We start from the raw sequence: 18170 nt of genomic DNA, 5'->3' as shown, positions 1-18170 counted from the left end.
GCCCCCCCTTCCTTTTGCTTCCCTTCCCTGGGCGGCCGTCAGTGGGGAGCGGGGCTGGGGCAGGGCGCGGCCGCCCGTGCTGCGTGGGCTGGGCCGGGCTGGGGCTGCTCTCCCCGGGGCCTCGTTTCTCAGGCACCCGGTCTGTAAATGGCCGATAACGGGGACGGCGGTGTGTCTGTCTGTCTGTGTCTGTGTGTCTGTCTGTGTGTGCTCCACTTCCGTCAGTTCTCATCTGTGTGGTGGCGGTGCGCGCTGCCCGCAGGTGCGCAGAGGTGTGATGGTGGTGGCGGCACTACGGACGAGCTGAGCTTGGCGACCGCTTACGGTTTTAAGGAAAACAAGGGATACTTTGGAAACCAAGCACCGTTTATTTATTGTGTGGGAGATGGGAGGATTTCGTGGCGTTTCCTTGTGCAGGTGAAATTCTAATATCGGGCACAGTCAGCAAAGAGGTTTTACTCAGGTTATGAATGGGGTAAGGTCTGTAGGAAGTGATGCTTGTGCACCATCAGAAGCCATTTGGGCCGATGAATCGATGCGCCTTTCAGTACATGAAGGGAACTTGCAGGAAAGATAGGGCAAGACTATTTACAAGAGAATGTAGTGACAGGACAAGGGGGAACGGGTTCAAATTGAAAGGGAGTACATCAGATGTTAGGAAAAAATCTTCACTGTGATTGGGAAGGTACTGGAACAGGTTGCCCAGAGATACTATGGATGTCCCATCCCTGGAGGTGTTCAAGGCCATGTTGGATGGAGCTCTGAGAAACCTGGTCTAGTGGAAGGTGTCGCTGCTCATGGTAGGGGTTGGAATGAGATGATCTTTAAGGTCCCTTCCAACCCAAATCATTTTATGATTCCATGTTGGAGGATGTGAAAGCAAACACAGGGTAAAGGAAACATTTAGAAACAATCATCCTGCTCAGTGTTGATAGAAGAGATAATACTGTCCTGGTATAGGAAATAAATGTGACAGAATTATGCAGGATGTGAATGATGTGACAGACTGTAAAATAGCAGAAAGAGATTCTGTGGATAAAGAGTCACTTCTTTGAAAGAAGAAAATTATAAGAGCTTTTGATGATGTCTGCTGTAGACCATGGGAGTTGGATTTGTATAAGAATATTGCTTACTGAGAGAAGCTGTTCAGGAATTATGTCACAGATGGATTTCTTTCTTAGACTGTAGAATCACAGAATGATTTGGGTTTGAAGGGACCTTAAAGATCATCTGGTTCCAACCTCCCTGCCATGGGCAGGAATGACATTCACTAGACCAGGTTGCGCCTGGCCCCATACCGTGGCTTTGAACACTGCCAGGGACGAGGCACCCACAACTTTTCTTGGCAAACTCTTTGTGCCCTCACCACCATCTGAGTAAAGAATTGCTTCCTAGGATCTAATCTGATTCTGTCCTCTTGCAGTTTAAAGCTATTCCCCCTTGTCATATCAATATCTGCCTGTGTAAAAAGTGACTCTCCCTCTTTCTTATAAGCCCCCTTTAAGTACTAAAAGGCCACAATGAGGTCTTCCTGGAACCTCTTCTTCTCCAGGCTGAACAACCAACAGATATAGATGGTGGCATCATTTAGACATGCAGTAATCCAGATGATCTTACATGCAACTGCTGTAAACTTGCCAAATAAGCACTGAATTGTCTTAGACTTGCTCTCAATTAAGCAGTGTGAAAATTCTGGGAAAAGGTGGTTCGTTAGTCAGCTTGGGGTCTTGGATCACAGTTTTAATTAGATTAAATAAATAGAAATAAAATAGGTGACTAGAGAGGTTTGAAATTCTTAGTTTTAGAAGGGCAAACTTGGAAAAATTAAGAGGATTAATTAGCGGTGTTGGTTGTACAGGAGTCCTGAGGGCCCTAGAAATAAAGAAGGTAGACAGCTGTATTATGCCATAGGTAGAATTCATTTGGAATTTACATCCAAAAAAATTTTAAGAAAGGTCTATTGAAAACAACTTCTAACCATGAAAAAGGATTTTAGAAATAAAGACTAGGAAAAGGATAGTTAAGCAAAGTGAAAATGAAGAGGTAAATTGTCAATTTCACAGTAAGAATTGGCAAAAGTAATTCTGAGTTAGTTATAGACAATTGTTTTTTTAAGCTTCTTTAATCATGTAAGTGAAAACAGTAATAGAAATAAGACCTCTGGGTGATAAAGTTGAGGTAAAATGGCCTTGGCATCATGATGCGTATCATGTTGCAGTTTGGAGGAGGCTACTGCAGTGGGTAGACTTAATGTTAGATGCTCAAACTTTTACCTTGAAAGAATGAGATTTTATCTCTTAATTATTTTTTAAGGATTGGGAAACCTCTGTGTGTTATGTCTGATCCAATGCTCTTGCCACTTAATGTTCAGCAGTTCCACTTTCCACTATCAGAAGACTGGAACAGTACATTTGGGTATTTAACAGCCATTTACTGGTAGAGGAAGTGGGGTAACTTTTCTTTCACATACACATTCTATTTACCATTTTGTCTCTCTTACATAACATGCACTATCCTTGTACGCAGACAGCATTAAGAGTTTTAAAGATCAGAGTTCTTAGCTCCAGGTATATAATACCTGTGGTGTGTGTATGTGTATAATCTATAGTATTTTTAGATATGCATTTATGTAGATGTGTGTTTGATGTATATACCTAGTTAAATTCTGACTTTGTCAGGCTCCCACATGCAGGTACAATGCCACCTGACATCTGAAGCTGGTACATGTTTTATCCTGAGCAACTGACCTGTTGGTGCTTCTTAAGTTCTTAAAGCTTCAATATTTCCTGTACTACAATTTCTTAAATTTATAAAAAATAGCTGAGTTTTTTGTGTATTTATTGCATTATTTTGAATTGTTTTGTTCTGTTGCATAGTCAGTATTTTTAAGAAAGTTTTTTTTTCTTAAACTGAATCTTCGGATTAATTTTGTTTCCCTAAAGCTGGTTCCGTGGCCTCTCATGTTGGAAGGTCAAAATGAAGATAAGTTTTCAATTCTACCAAATCAGTTGTATGGTAAATGAAGTTTTATGTAGAATATAAAGTAGGCAAGAGCCAACAATTGCATCAGTTGTATTTTGTTTGTGTGTCTGTATGGATTACAGGAAATGAAGTGTATGTAGAGCTTGGCTAACAATTCAGCAAAGAGAAGGAACTTCTCAAGTTAATTTTCTGAAGATCTTGGATTAACCACATCAAAATTGTGAACAGATGCTTTTCTATAGCATCTCAGGTTAGATTTAGGATACATTAGATTACATTAGGTTAGATTTTGATGCAGGAATGACATCTTGTTCCCAGGAGACTGTCTGACAAAATGTTTGATTATTTTATTGATGATCTCAAGGTCTGGAGATAATGCTCATTTTATTTTTTTCCTTTTACTGGAGAAGTAAACCACTAATTATGTGAAAATGACTCCAGCACTGAAAGTAGTTCTTGCATTGTTTCCATGATCTGAAACACTTGTTTGCCTCCAAAAGGTACTTTTGCAAGTGTAGAAAGAAGTGTAAATACTTTTAAGTGAAAATGTGTTTAGATTGACATTTTCTTAGCAGGCTTTTTTAGCTGCTGACTTTGACATTTCAATAAGTCTACTGGAGGCTTAATTTTTTTATAAACATTACTATTTTCTTGTCTTTGTATTTCTGCCTTTCATTTGTTTGTTGTATAGCTTCTCTTTCTTAGTAGTTGCCAGACACTTTCTTCAAATCTTTTTTTTTAAGTCAAGTAGATGGATAGCCAAAGCTGTGGGGTTATTTTTTCAGATTGACTATAGGGTTTGTAGCATGAGAAAAGAATTTGGGATTATTTTTTTATTTCTGCTTTAAGTATTTTCCTTCTGGTGTATGATGATGACTTTTTCCAGTTGCTTCCACTCTTTTTTCTGGCTGGTCAACAATCCACTATTCTATATCAATGATATTCATTTCTAAGGGGGAAAAAGTAACTGATGTAGGAATAAGAAAAATTAAGAAACTTAATATGAGCACTTGTCTTACCACCACTTAGGATATGCATTCTGCATATGAACCTCTGGAAATGTCAGTCGGGTCATGCTGGAGGTCCATCCCTGGAGCTGGATGTCCACCTGGAACAGGTGGAACTGGATGTCATGCCAGAAGAGAGGTGGTATCTGACAAGATGCTTTTGACTGAAGTTTTGCCTCTGGAGATGGAGCCAATAAAGAGTTTCTTGGATCTAGCCTCTAAACCGTGTGTTGATTTGCTTCTGTAATGCGTAGGCATGCAGTGGAACTTGTGTCAGGAGCAAAGAATTCAGAGTCTGGTGTCATAAAGCACGAAGGGGAAGATCATGCTTTAGTTGGAGTTAGAAGTTTTTTGAACAACCACTCACTGTTTCTGAAGGTCTGCAATTTCTTGGTAGTGGAAAATGACACATCAGTGGAAGAATGAATGACAAGCTGAGTTCTGTCAATTTATTGTCACCACTGGGTGTAGTACTGACATCTCACTGTACATGAAGAAGGAAGATAATTTTGAAAAGAGTCTTCCTAGAAAGGAATGTGACCTGTTCAATAGGAGTACATGTTGGCAGTATTGCTGATCTGATCTCTCCTGCAAAATTGCTTGGACAAGTCAGCATCATGTCATGACTATTCTGGTAGGAAACTGCTGAGAAATCAGGAATATCAGAGGAGATTAGGTTCCTTTTCTAAAAGTGTCATCAAGTCCCTTTTCTCTGTGACTGTTTCTTCCTAATCTTTCCTAAGCTTGTGGTTAGAGTCCTTGGGGAAGAAGCTGCAGACAGACCTTTGATTCAGCAGATGAGATTCATAAATGCCCAAGTTAAGTGGGAGGAAGTATTAAGTGGAGTTCTGAAAATTTTTGTTTGCTTGCCAAGTTCCTAGAGAGAGAATCCACAAGAATGTTTACATTCAGATGAGTCAGTGAACCTGTTTAAATATTTAGGGTTAAATGGTCTTGGCCTGCTAATAGAGCTTGGCTATTAGGATTAGTATTTATGTTCCTTAACTCAATCTTATCAGAAACGTGTGTGCCTTACCCAAAGACCTATTGTGGCTGGACCAAAATAAGTGTCAAGCCTTTCAGCTTCCAAAACCAAAACTCAGACTGCCAGAGTATGCTGTCCAGATTCTTAATTGTACTTGGATTCCAGATAAGAGATTTGTGGAAGTTCGGTATAAATATTTTTTGTATCAAAAGGCTGTGCCCGTCCTCAAGAAATGGATGTTTACAATAGTGTTATCTCCTTTAGAGTTGCACTGGGGAAGTTTTTGGGGAAACACAGCTAGTGAAAATTATAAAAAGTTTTCATGCATGAGAAATATTTCTTGCTTGTCTTTTCACTTTCTAAAGTGAGTATTGCATTTTTTTTTAAATGTAGTGGCTAGCTATTTCTAAGTAAGGGGTTTTAGCAGTTATGCACGTATTATAAGATTTAGTAGATGAACAAACCCAGTAAGTCATCTAAAATAACTAGGATGTGTTTTTCTCCTGTACCTGATTTACTCAAATATACAGGTTTTTGTCTTTCCATTTTTTGATGAAAATACTGGTTTTTTCTTTGCTTGACTGTATTCACAATGGTTATTTTTCTGGAGGAAAATTCTTGCAAGTAGGCCAATATGAATCATTGCTAGTATTTTAAAGGTATATGGATAAGAATGGTTCTTAAACAGGCCTAATTTTTTTTCCGTCTATTTTTGGGATCCCCAGGTGGATATATACTCTTAAATCAATTACAGGTTTTTAAAAAGAACAGCTTTGCAGATACAACTATGTGGCACTCAGTATGTACTTTTATTAGAAGACATGAATTTGAATAAAAGAATAAACTGGCATAATTTGAGTCACCCCATGTGCTCCTATGGGGTTGCTCAGAAATAAGGTGTCCTTGTTTGCAGTGTAAATTGAAAATGCATTTGCAGGGTAATTTTCTTGTCGTTTTAGATAAGATAAAGCATGTTCTAACTTTTGAGTTGTGAGGGCATGTAACTGATCTTTGTTCTTGAAAAGCTGGAACAAAATTGTGCAGAATCTGAAAAGTGGTGAAGTGGAGCACCTTCTATTAGGTAACTGAGGTGGTTAGATCCTAATGTATCTTTATACTAACAAATCAACTGCTTTTAAAGTCAAACTATGCATTTGTCTGAACAGATGCAATTGAAGAGAAGTACTAGAACCTGAAGAATCATGGGTATCAGTTTTGTATCAAGTGGCTTGAGGAAGGAAATACGGAATTCTACATTTGTTTAACCTAGAAAATTCATAGTTAGTAATTATTCCCTTGGGGGCCTGAGTGTAGGCTAAGGATGCCCAAGAAGTGGGTAACATATGTCAGCATTGCTAGGGAATGCTGGAAATGGATGCTGCAAAATATTGGATAGCCTCGATAATCAGTTTCACAGTAGGACTACTGGCATACTTGAAATTAAATGCTTCCGACCAGTTCAGTAGTACAGGCAAAGGCCTTGATTAGGCATATTGTTTCTACTTCAAAGAGAGATAATGTGCACAAAATTAACTGGTTGCATTCTTGATGTTTGAACAAGTATGTTGAAGAAAACAAGAAACTGCTTAACCACAAGAGTTCAGCAAGTTGCCGCATTTCCATGAAGGTGTGAAGCTTGATAAATGGCTGTGTGTGCTTATTCAGGGCTCTGCTCAGCTGCCCAGGCAGAACTGTCTGGTGCCATTTAGTTCTTAGCTGCTGCTCAAGCTTGGCATGGATACATGGATATCCCATGGGTCCTGTATCATATCCGCCAGCGCCGTTCAGTGTCGGGGATCCCAAGGTCATCTCAAATAGCAGCAGGTGCTGACGTGGAGGCAACTGAGTCAGCCCTTGAGTCTTTTCCAGTTGAAGGGAAATATAACTTAGCTTCTAGTTATTTCAGTTTGCTGTGTGTTTGAGCCTTGAGCTCAAAGTCAATGTGGACTTTCACAGGAGCTGAATTCATCATTTAAAGTCTCAAACTAGGTGTATAAAATACACTCTGTGTGTGTAGATTTGTGGGTTTTGTTGAAGCTTAAGCTTAACAGTTGTGCATATTCAGTGGTCGAGCTGCAGTAGTTGTTCAGGTTTTCATTTGTTTCAGGAAAATAATTTTTGTTTGTTTATTCAGTAAATTACATTGTATTTGTTGAATCATTAACATTTATAATACTTAAGTCATACTAATTTGAGGTATTTTGTGTCATTGGATTAGGTCTTATGGCGTGAAGTCTCACATAGGAGACATTTAGCAGTAAGGTAGTTTCATGCAGCTACATTTGATACTTATTTTAGTGTGGTATTACTCTGAAAATTAACTCAGTGAAACAGTAACTTGTTTGTTGGATGTTATTCTGCCTGTTGGATGTTATTCTGCCTGTAGTCAGAATTTTACAGACATGTAATTTTATGTAAGAAGTAAACAGATTTTTAGCTATGTCTGAACCAATGTACCTCAAAGAAAATGATGTGTACAACTTCCATAATTGTTCGGTGAAAGTGGCTTGTACAGCTTCAGAGCTGCTTCTCATTTTTGTAGTTTTATTGAAAACAGAGTTGCATGGCTTTATGTTAGGCAATAATTTTAGGATAGTAGAGTTGTGCATATTTGTGAAGAAACATCTGGTCTGAAAATCTGTTTCTATTGATAATGTACGTTGTAGAAATTATACAGGTAATTTACAGAGCTGACAATATTTTCTGAAGTAGAATGAATTTTTTAGGAGGTCTCAGTAAACCTGAAAAGACACAAATGTTTTTCTAACATTGGTTTCAGAATGGAACTGGAATAAGAGCATTTGAAAGCTTAAGCCAGAAATTGAATTCTCTGAGGTGTGCTTTTTCTTTGCTGAAAGAAATGTCTTAAAGCATTCTGTCAGCAACGTTTTCAATTTATTTTTACTGCAATAAAAAGGCATTGGAGTATGGTGCTCATAAAACATCTTTTTTTCCAATCACAATCTGATTGATTTTCCTACTTGTTTTAAAAGAAATGTTTTGTCCAATGATTAGTATTTTAGGTAAGAATACAGAAGAGCAGGGTCTGCCTAACTGATCATTGTACAATTGTATATAAAAGCAAAACTGAGTGAGCTTTGTATTTCTTGTTTTCTCACCCTAAAGAAGAAGATAGTTCTGGCTTAATATTAAGTGTGTATAGTTTCAGAAAGTATTGTTGCAGCAAAATGATATGATGATTTTAACCACAGTTCTCTCTCTGCAGGGGGACACAAATACAAATCCATATGGAGGATGAACCTCCTCCTCAAGGAGTCAGTGCCAAGGTCAGAGTGTTGATTTGCATTGAGAATTCTGTACTGCTCTGCTCAAAAGGTTCCATTTAGCAGTAGCTTAGTACATGCAAGTAGTTTTCAAGGTGGACAGAAAACAAAAGCTATAGGTAGAAGCAATGATACTAGCAGAAAAAATCTCGCTTAAGTCATCCACAAAATATAAGAAGAACAATATATTCATACAGCATCTGAGATTCATGTCTAAGTCTGCCTTTCGTGACTTTGTGCAATATAATGAGGGAACTGGTCACTTATGGGATATAAATATTGGTAGGCTAAGAGTTCAAGCTGGTTTTCATATTTTTGAAATAAAATATAGTGTAGAAGTGTATGAAGGGAGAAAGTCTTGAAAGGTGAAAGAATATCTCTTACTGAGTTGAGTGTAAGTAATAATTCCAGAGACAGAATTTAGATTATGGATACTTTTTTGTCTGATAAAGTTTTGGTTCTTTCTGTTTTTTAAAAAAAGATCAGTATCATAAGTATTTCCTCGAGTGCTTTTTATAAGAGTAGTTGGGGATTTTTTCTTTCAGTGTATTATTTTAGTGTTAAGAAATGCTACAGTTCAGGGGTTTTTTTAACCTGTTAATTATGAGGGCAGGACATGAATGCTTTGTAGAGTGAGGTTACAGGAAAAACAACTTTTCTATTTAAGAGGAATGGGTTCTGACCCACTGAGCACTTGGAATTTAGAGCCCACATTGTAAAGAAACCAATATGTTATTCCAATAAAGGAATCTGTAAAATTTAAGGACATCCTGACTGTCTTTTTGAATCTCAGACTTCTTCAGTCATGAGCAGAAGTGGGATGCAGTTTTGTTGATGCAGTTGGAAGAGTAGTCTGTGATGCTTTCAGTATTTATCCATATCTTAAGAGGGCCTAAAATTCTCTGTAGAATAAATGGTAGCCTCTTGACATAGAAAAATTACTCTGCAAACAGCAGATGAACAAAGACTGATTCCATATGGATTCTGGTCCTTCGTCCCTTATGACCCTGCTATGTGTCACAGAGAACAGCATTTGCTAGGATTAGCTTGGACCTACTTGCTCACTGACTTATTTCATAACATAATGTCTGTTTGTCCAGCTGCCTGCTGCTAAGCCTATTGTGTCAGCAGAATCTTACTTCCCTTTCACTTGCCAATTTGGCTGAAGTTGGTCAGTTATTTGCTGTGAGGAGATGGGGAAAGGACTGGTGTGATCAAAACCACAACTTTTTTTCCTGTGAAGATGGCCAATCCTTCTTTCCCCTCCTCAGAAGTATATAATAAAGAAATGTGTGATTAACTGCTATTTGTCTAAAGAATTTAATTTAGGATTAATTTAGGGTTTCAGTTTTGGATTTCTAATATTATGTTTGTGTATATTTTTTCATAGTAAGTGATACTAATTGAAAAATTCTTAAGGCTGATATAACATGCTTCTGACTCCAAACTAGAATTTATTCACATCTTTGTATGAGTTGGAGGTAGAAAAAATACATACATGAGAACAAATATGCATATTTCTCAAAGGTAAGTGTATTCTTGGGCAGACTTCTTTTATGGTTTCTTATTTTAACAACAATTGTAGCACCAGGGGAAAAGACACAGGTTTCAAATTTTGAATATAGACTTTATATTGGAATCCTGTACATTGAATTCTGTAAGATAGCACTTAAGTTGTATGAATGTAGTCAACCGTTTAACTTCTTACATGGTACTTTTCTCCATTAATATAGATCCTTTCTTTCTAGATCATGATATATTTTGTTTGTTTATTTAATGTCTTCCTTTCAAGTATTGTAGAATTAAAATACTGGTTTGTGGCTGAAAAAGGAGGTGGTGGTATTTATCTAATTTTTTACTATGCAAAGGCATACATTTCTCTCTGTGCAAGTATTTGATAGCATTTTTTATAATACCAGGCCTTGGAGGCAACACTGTTGTCAGCCCTGAAGATGCTGGATGTTGGGAAATGGCCGATCTTTTCTCTCTGTTCCCCAGAAGAGCTCAAGTTAATTCGCCAAGCCTGTGTATTTGGCAGTGCTGGTAATGAAGTGTTGTATGCAACTGAGAATGATGAGGTAATTGTCCAAGAGTGTGTATGAACATGACATGTTTAATCAGTTATGTATCAAGTTATTCTGAAGGCCAGCAGTAGGATAGTACACCTAGAGAAAGTACCTAGAGAAAGTTGCATGCAAAAATGTCTGATTGTTTCATTTGCTACTGAAACATTTTCAATTTAAATTAAAGGCTTCCTACCACTGTCACAGAACAGAGAAGATGGAGTTAGACATTTGTTGCAAGTGCATAGTGACAGGATGAGAAGCTGTGGACACAAACTGCAAGATGGGAAGTTCTGATTCAATACTAGGAAAAAATTGCCGTAAGAGGGGTTAAATCCTGAAGGAGTTGCAAGATTTGTTTTCCTTGGAGCTGTTCTAGAATCTTTTGGACATGGCCTTGAGTCAACTATCTGTTTAGATCTTTGCTGAGCATGAGAGTGGACTAGTTGACCTTTGGAGGACGTTTTCCATTGCAACCTAAATTATGAGTCTGTGATTCTTTTATGACAGGTTTTTGTGCTTGGCATGAACTGCAGTGGCTGTTTGGGAACAGGAGACATGCAGAGCACTATAGAACCAAGGAGGTTAGATTCCCTGTGTGGCAAAAAGATAGCCTGCCTGAGTTATGGAAGTGGCCCTCATGTTGTTCTTGCTACAGAAGGTAAAGTATGATCTGAATATTGTTTTTTCAGAGAGTCCACTTAAATTCATCCAGCAGGTGTGAAAAGTCTGGGCTGATAATGTGTGAGAGAGAGTTGAGATAAGTATTCTGGACTGTTAAGTCCAGTGTATTTTCATTGGCAAATATGACATGTCAGCTTTTTATTTTTAGAAGTTTTTCAAACCCTACTTTGATCTTGTTACTACTTCAGTTACTACTATTCAGTTGCGTTCCATCATTTTCTCCAGTCTTCACGGCAGACCATTCTACTTGCCTTTTTAATGTATGCATCTGTATTCCTCTGAGCTCTGTTGCTGGCAGATCTCACTGACACACTCATACTCCTTACCCTGATGATGAAGTACTGCCAAAGAGCAGATCCAGAACTGATCCTTGATGATTTTTCTTCGTAACTCCATTTGCATTAATAGCCTTTTTTAACTTGCCTTTTAGAGGGCTGTGATACGTTACACAATTCTTGTGTTAATTATTGTCATTTCCACTTTGCTGTATATTTCTGTGCCGGATGTTTCATGTGTTTACTGAAATTTGTATTCACATGTTGGTGAACTGAAGAAAAGGTTGATTGCTGTTGACAAGATAAAGTAATTCGACTTAACCAGTTCTTACAGAAAAGTATTGGTTTAGTGTAGCATTTTTTGCCTTTATAGTTCTTAGGGAATATGCATATTGTCAGGGAATGAAAGCTTATTATTTGAATTTTCCAAAATGGGAAGCAGTGCCAGGGCATAGACAAAAATTCTAATCAATTGTCAGTAACAAAGAAATTTAAATGGGGACTCTGAGCGTCATTTCATCCTTTTCTCTTCTGTATTGCACCATCCCTTTTCTTGCAGAAATACGTTTTCCTTTACTATGATTATGGTGATACTATCCTTTTGGATTTGTGGTCAACACTGTGAGAAGGTAGCATTGTTACACCCATGGGCTGAAGAGCCCCAAAGGACATATATCTATTTAGACACTTAAGTATGCATATTGTTATTGAATTTGACTTTTTAGTTTGTAATTTTATGTTGTGTACCCATTGGAGAAACAGAGATTTTTCAGCCAGCTCTTTACATTTTTCTTGTAGAAGGAGAAGTGTATACATGGGGTCATAATGCTTATAGTCAGCTGGGCAATGGTACAACAAATCATGGTTTCATTCCCTGTCAAGTCTCTACTAACCTGGTGAACAAGAAAGTCATTGAAGTTGCATGTGGCTCTCACCATTCTATGGTGTTAACATCTGACGGAGAGGTGAGTGTAGTGAGAATAAATATCTGTTTTCTCTTAGTGGAATTCACATATGTGAGAAACAGGAGAACACTCTGCACCTGTAGCATTAGACCTTGCTTCTTGCAATCCTCACAGTGCTGATGCAACACAAATGTTCCAAAAATATTGGAACTTGTTAGGGTGTAGCTGCTTTGAAGTGCATGCAGAACATTGATTTTGTGCCGCATCTGCTTGTAATAACAAATTATGCAGCCAGTTCCTTCCTATGCTGTACTCTGCTTTAAATGCTTAATGGCATTAAAGCTGATGTTAACGTAAATCACATTCACTGTAAGGAATTCTACCTGCCAAAGTAGAAAGTTTCCTGGAATTTGCCTCGAGGTGCCATTTGTGCCACTTAGCTATTCTACTTTGGATTCTGGAAGAGTAGCAATGGATTCTTCCAGCATTAACTGCAGCCATCATCTTTCCTCTTGCCTTTGTGTGGAGGAACATAAAAGAATGGAATATATAAATACTTAGATTGGCATGTTTTTGTTAGAAACAGTTCAGTTGTAAACCTATGTGTCTTCCTCGGTCTGCAAAACAATGCATCCACTTGCACATACAAAATGAAATTTTTTCTGCATACAGCTTTTTTCTCTCTTGAATATGTACTTTGAACTCTACATTATAAAGCCATCCTTGATGACAATTCTTTTGCAACAGGTATACACATGGGGTTATAATAACTCGGGCCAGGTTGGATCTGGTTCAACAGCAAATCAACCAATTCCTCGAAGAGTTACCAGCTGTCTGCAGAATAAAATAGTAGTTAATATAGCTTGTGGACAGATGTGCTCTATGGCTGTGGTGGAAAATGGAGAGGTAAGAAATTTTAAGTGAATATTTGAACTGAATTTTATTTCGTATAATAACTTGGCATGTAGATAATTTCAAGCCTGGTAGTAATGAGCTATTATTCTGAAAGAAGGTTTACCTTTCCAGATTCCCTCAGGGGTAGCTGCTTATACTGCTCATAAAAACCTTTGTTTTTATACCACTGCTGTCTTTAGCATTCATAGACAAATAAATTATTGTCTATACTAGAATCTTAAGTGTTGTGTGTGAGAGTAATCAGTGAATGTGAGAATAATCACTGAATGATATTTTAATTTTCAGTGCTCATATACACACATCTTAAGAGAAAACAAAGAAAATAGAAGTATATTGCATATATTTGTTGTACGGGAGTACCTCTTGAATCTCTCTCATACTTTTTTATCCTCTTTGCAAAGACACAAGGAGGTTGTAGAGTTCTTGATTTTGTTCATATATTGGGCAGCATACATCCTTGCTAGCTCCATTTCTCCAAACACTTGAGTGTAGAACTGGGTAGCTATTGACTGTTTGCAGTAGAACATACGTCACTGAAATTACCAGAGCTCAGTATTGTCCCTTTTTCTTATGTCTGGCATAAAGCTGCCTACTCAAACTGTTGTGCATAGCTTCCAGTTTATACTTGTTCTAGTGTGTTTTCTGTTAGAAGATTTTGGAATGAGAAATTAGCTCTTTGAAGAAGGGAAGTATTATGCTGGATTTGCTCTGTGCTGGCAGGCAGCCATATGAATCACTGAATTTCTGTTCTTCATATTAAAATATTGTAGTCCTACATAATCTAACTCTTAAAGAGCATGAGTATGGAAGTTTAGAATTCTAGATGAGCATGTAACTGGCATTTTAAAGAGAAACGTGTATATATGTGTTTATATAGGTAGGTATATGTGATCGTCTGTGTGTATCTACATATAAAGTACTAAAATATGGGGTGAGAAAGATTGAAGAAAATTACTATTATTTAAACTTTGAAGCAGTTGTATTGCTTTCAAAAGAAGTGAATAGTAGCAACCAGTTAAAAGTCCCTGTCTCTGTTTTAAGGTCTATGTCTGGGGGTACAATGGGAATGGCCAGCTGGGGCTGGGCAGCAGCGGCAACCAGCCCACGCCGTGCCGGATCGCAGCCCTGCAGGGCATTCGTGTGCAGCGGGTACGTGTGTGCTGCTCCACCTCAAACCCTCTAGGAACCTCTGCAAGTGTCCTATAGGCAGCATATGCTGCCTTTGAAGGAGGTAGCCCTTTGTTTCAAGTGACGTCAGAATGAAAAACACGTGTCCTAAAATGGACCTCCGCCAACAGGGGAGAAACTGTGACCCTGTGGAGTTCAGTGGGAATTTTGCCTTTGACTTCCATGAGGTCAGGATTTTACTTAAAGAGGACTAGACCATTAGAAATGTTTGTTTTGGTTTTTTTCTTCCTTGTGAAAATTAATTAAAAAAAAAATTCCTGTTATTTTAGTAGATAACAGTCTTTCCAGGATGTTCCATTCTTCATTAACCCCGCCTTCTTTTCTGGAAAAATGCCGCAGTTTAGCATTTTGTCTGTCTTGCAGACTGAATTTCCCTTTCAGAACTGCACTCCAGCCACACTGACTTACTGGTGTTTGGAGTCTGAACAAATTACCTCCCACTGCATTTGGCTAACATTTGGTATGATTCCATGGTTAGTCTTGACCTTTGGAGGTTATTGCACTTTACCAAATAGTGGGGCTGCCACCAGTGTAACTAGCAAACTGATAACTTCTTTTGGCTAATAAGAAGTATGCAAATGGACTGCAGGACTGATACTGGAAGTCTTTCATTGATTTATGCAAAAAAGAGGATACTGTCAGGAAAATGATACAATCTGTTAGAAAACATTGGTTTTGCAACCCAGTGAAAATTTGCAAGAGTGTTTTGAACTTTGGATCATATTTATTGCATTTACTCAGGGAAGCTGGGGATTTTTAAAGTCTTTTAAAAGAAACTCATTTAATTACATCATTTTACATTCAGTGCCTAGGATGTAAACAGTAGCTTTGCTGGTAGCAACTGGTGTTGGATAGTAATATAATAAAGTGAGTATTATGTTCCCCTGTATTTATTCTTCTATTTAGAGAGTGCTCCAGCAAGTTTGGCTTAGATTCTATTTCCATCCACTTCATTTACTTGATATTGATTAATACCATGCTGTAGATCTTTCTCTTGAAGTAAATAACTTAAAGGTTTATTTAATTTAAATTACATCACATGCTTCATGGATGTCAGTGGGGTATATGTAGTTATGGTAGATCTGCTTTGCAGGTCATATAAAGATAGGTGAGCTAGTTTTGAACAATGTAAATTGGTTTTTGATAGCCATCTATCTCTACTAAGTTACACTAACTCCTGCAGAGCAAGACTGTTGCTGGTAGTGTTGCCACTGTGTATCTGTCTGTATGTGAGGCATGTGCTGCATATGTAAAGTGGACTTTTGAACAATCTGATGTGAGGTACCTGGGGAGGCAGCTCAGCAGGACCAAGAGGGTTTCCCGCTAGAGGTTATGAGTTGACACAGTTGTGTGCTGCCATCAAAATGGAGAGTTTTGTCTCTTCCCTCTCTTTCCTGGCAGATTGCTCTTGTTGCTTACCTTGTGTGGTCCTTAGACCCTACTGTGAGAGTTTTCTTCCAGTGATGTAAGTTTAGAGAATGGCCTGGGTTGGAAGGGACCCTAAAAATCATCCAGTTCCACCCCCTGTCATGGGCAGGGACACCTTCCACTGGACTGAGTTGCTCAGGGCCTCGACCAGCCTGTCCTTGAACACTTCCAGAGATGGGGAGTTATGTCAGCAGAGGGTTCTCTGAGCACTAGAGCTGGCACAGGGAGGGGGCAGTTCTGTGTGGCTGTCAGTCAGGGATGAGAGGAGCAGACAGGGAGACCCCACCTGTTTTTCCAGTGGTAAGCTCTTCATATTGGAGCGGTTGTCCCTGGAGCAAGGCCAATGCAAGGCAGGCAATCTTCACTTTTCTGCATGTTGTTCACATTTGTCATAAGGCTTTCCTTCTTTCTCAGTTTCCAGCTATTCTTTTTGCTCTGCTCTTGAGATTATCTGCCAGGGTTTCTCATTGGTATATTTTTTCCTCAAAGTCACCTCATCTGATTTCCTTCCATTTGTAATCAACTCACCTGTATTTATAGTTTTTACACTGGTATAGAATCAATGGCATTGACGTATAGCATAAGATGCATCTATCTGTATTAACTTACAATTACATAAAAATGAGATTTTCTTCTTTTTATTATTCCTTATAGGTTGCCTGTGGCTATGCACATACATTAGTGCTAACAGATGAAGGTCAGATATATGCCTGGGGAGCCAATTCATACGGCCAGTTAGGTACTGGGAATAAAAGTAACCAGTCTTACCCTACAACAGTTATTGTGGATAAGGACAGGTAATACTTACAGTCTTGCAATCAGACATTGGTTGACATGCTCTGAGAAGAACTACATAAAATTATGGTATTTTTAATCTATTTTTTGGGGAGAAGGAGCCTATAATTTTTTGCAATGGTTCATCTGCTAAATGTGAACAGAATTTTCACTGAAAGTGCTTGAATCTGCCCCATAACCATCCCTGTGAAAAAGAAACTGGATATTCTGAGCCTGAATATGCTATTTTCTGCTTCGGCTCACACTGTACTTTACAGGCCTTAATTGCAGTTTCCCTTCAGTGGTGTAGTTTCATTGTTTGTTTGAAGTCAACAATAAAAGCTTTATTGTCTGTGAATATAAATTGTATTTTAATGTGCTACTTTTGACGAGAAGCATACTCAGAAGTAGTGAAGGGTGGACATCAGCAATTTGTGTTTTTTCTGCTATTAAATCTGGCTCATAACCCAGGAGAAAGAGAAAGGGAGGAGTTCTTTCTTAGCATTGTTGCCTAAAAATTAAGCTTAGATTTTTGCAAGTTTAATATTTTCCTCTGGGTCCTCGAGGGGTTAGTGGGGCAGTTATTTCTATTGCTATTGTAAAGCCATGTATGTATATGATCAGAGGTCTTGATTTTGGCCTCCTGTTGTGAATAAGAAGGAAAGTGAGATGTCCCTCTTAACCCTCTGTCTGAGCACGTCATTGTGAGGAAGTGGCATCGCTGCTCTGGTGATGAGACATGGCCTGATCTTGAACATTGCTATTTCTTTGTGTCTATTTGTGGTTTTGCTTAAAACATTGATTTTGTTTTTTCCAGACACTTAGGCCTCAGTTAAAATGTTACAATAATGATTTTAATACAAGTTTTAATGTTGCATGCTGCCTTTCCCTTTTGTTGGTCAGAATATGAATTCTTGGTGCCAGTGAAAATCTTGCCTCAATAAAGCCTGCAAGATTTGTGCATACAGCTTTAAACAAGTTGTTACCCTGCCATTATCCCCAGGCAGCTGGAAAACAAGTAAACAAGCAGTAGTTCAGACTGCAAAACAGTGGATTGTGTAATGCTGTACACAGTGGGAGTTTTGAAGTCCTAAATCAACCTTAGAATTAGAGACATAGCCTAGCTAAAAGACACTTAGAAGCAACTTTAAGTGCTGTTTGGTTCTAATATTTAATTTTAAAAATGAAAGTCCTTTACATGTAAGTAATAATAATTATATGAGTAAGATGAAGATGAAGTATGTTTAACTTTTTGGTTTATAACTGTTACCAATAAGTAAAAAGGCTTTCATTAATTTTCAATTATAAGCCAAAAGGCAATTTTTTTTTAATGTCTCCTCATTTCCTTCTTCGTCTTCTCCAAGTATTTGTTCTCTACGGCTCAATGCAGCCACTCACCTCACTGTCCAGCACCACCAAGGACACTCAGAGACTTGAAACTCATCATAGCTTTGCTTGAGATGGCTGAGGGGTCAGCAGTGTGCTGCAGTAGATACAGGGCTCTACTGCCACCGTGGCTGCTTGCTCCCAAGATGCTTTTCCACAGAGAAAGTTTGAGTGCATTCTCTTTGAAGAAACATTGCCAGCCCTTTTTAATTTTGCTATGTATGACCAGAAAGCATCCTTACTTACATGTGTGCTTACAAGCATGTCTTGCACCAGCAGAAGACAGGAGGCCAT

At 38.3% G+C, this 18170-nt stretch overlaps 1 protein-coding gene across 8 annotated transcripts in view; it reads left to right on the top strand.

Annotated features, from left to right (window-relative positions):
* Positions 1-18170, top strand: part of LOC103615159 (RCC1 and BTB domain-containing protein 2) — a 468828-nt gene that overhangs the window by 436568 nt on the left and 14090 nt on the right. Inside the window, exons 1-7 of one of the 8 annotated variants that reach the window (XM_008633176.2) lie at positions 7108-8261; positions 10178-10336; positions 10832-10982; positions 12079-12245; positions 12933-13091; positions 14142-14249; positions 16371-16513. The exons of 6 other annotated variants lie outside the window; for them this stretch is intronic. In XM_008633176.2, coding sequence (XP_008631398.1) covers positions 8223-8261; positions 10178-10336; positions 10832-10982; positions 12079-12245; positions 12933-13091; positions 14142-14249; positions 16371-16513 — 926 coding nt within the window. In that variant the 5' untranslated portion in view covers positions 7108-8222. Of the gene's footprint in view, positions 1-5636; positions 8262-10177; positions 10337-10831; positions 10983-12078; positions 12246-12932; positions 13092-14141; positions 14250-16370; positions 16514-18170 lie in introns of those variants that run through there. One more of the 8 variants, XM_017733617.1, reaches the window with a different exon arrangement.

This window comes from Corvus brachyrhynchos, unplaced genomic scaffold (assembly GCF_000691975.1).
Source record: "Corvus brachyrhynchos isolate BGI_N302 unplaced genomic scaffold, ASM69197v1 scaffold202, whole genome shotgun sequence".
Lineage (NCBI taxonomy): Eukaryota > Metazoa > Chordata > Aves > Passeriformes > Corvidae > Corvus > Corvus brachyrhynchos.
Note: the sequence above shows the minus strand (reverse complement) of the source record. Positions and strands in the feature narration are given on the sequence as shown.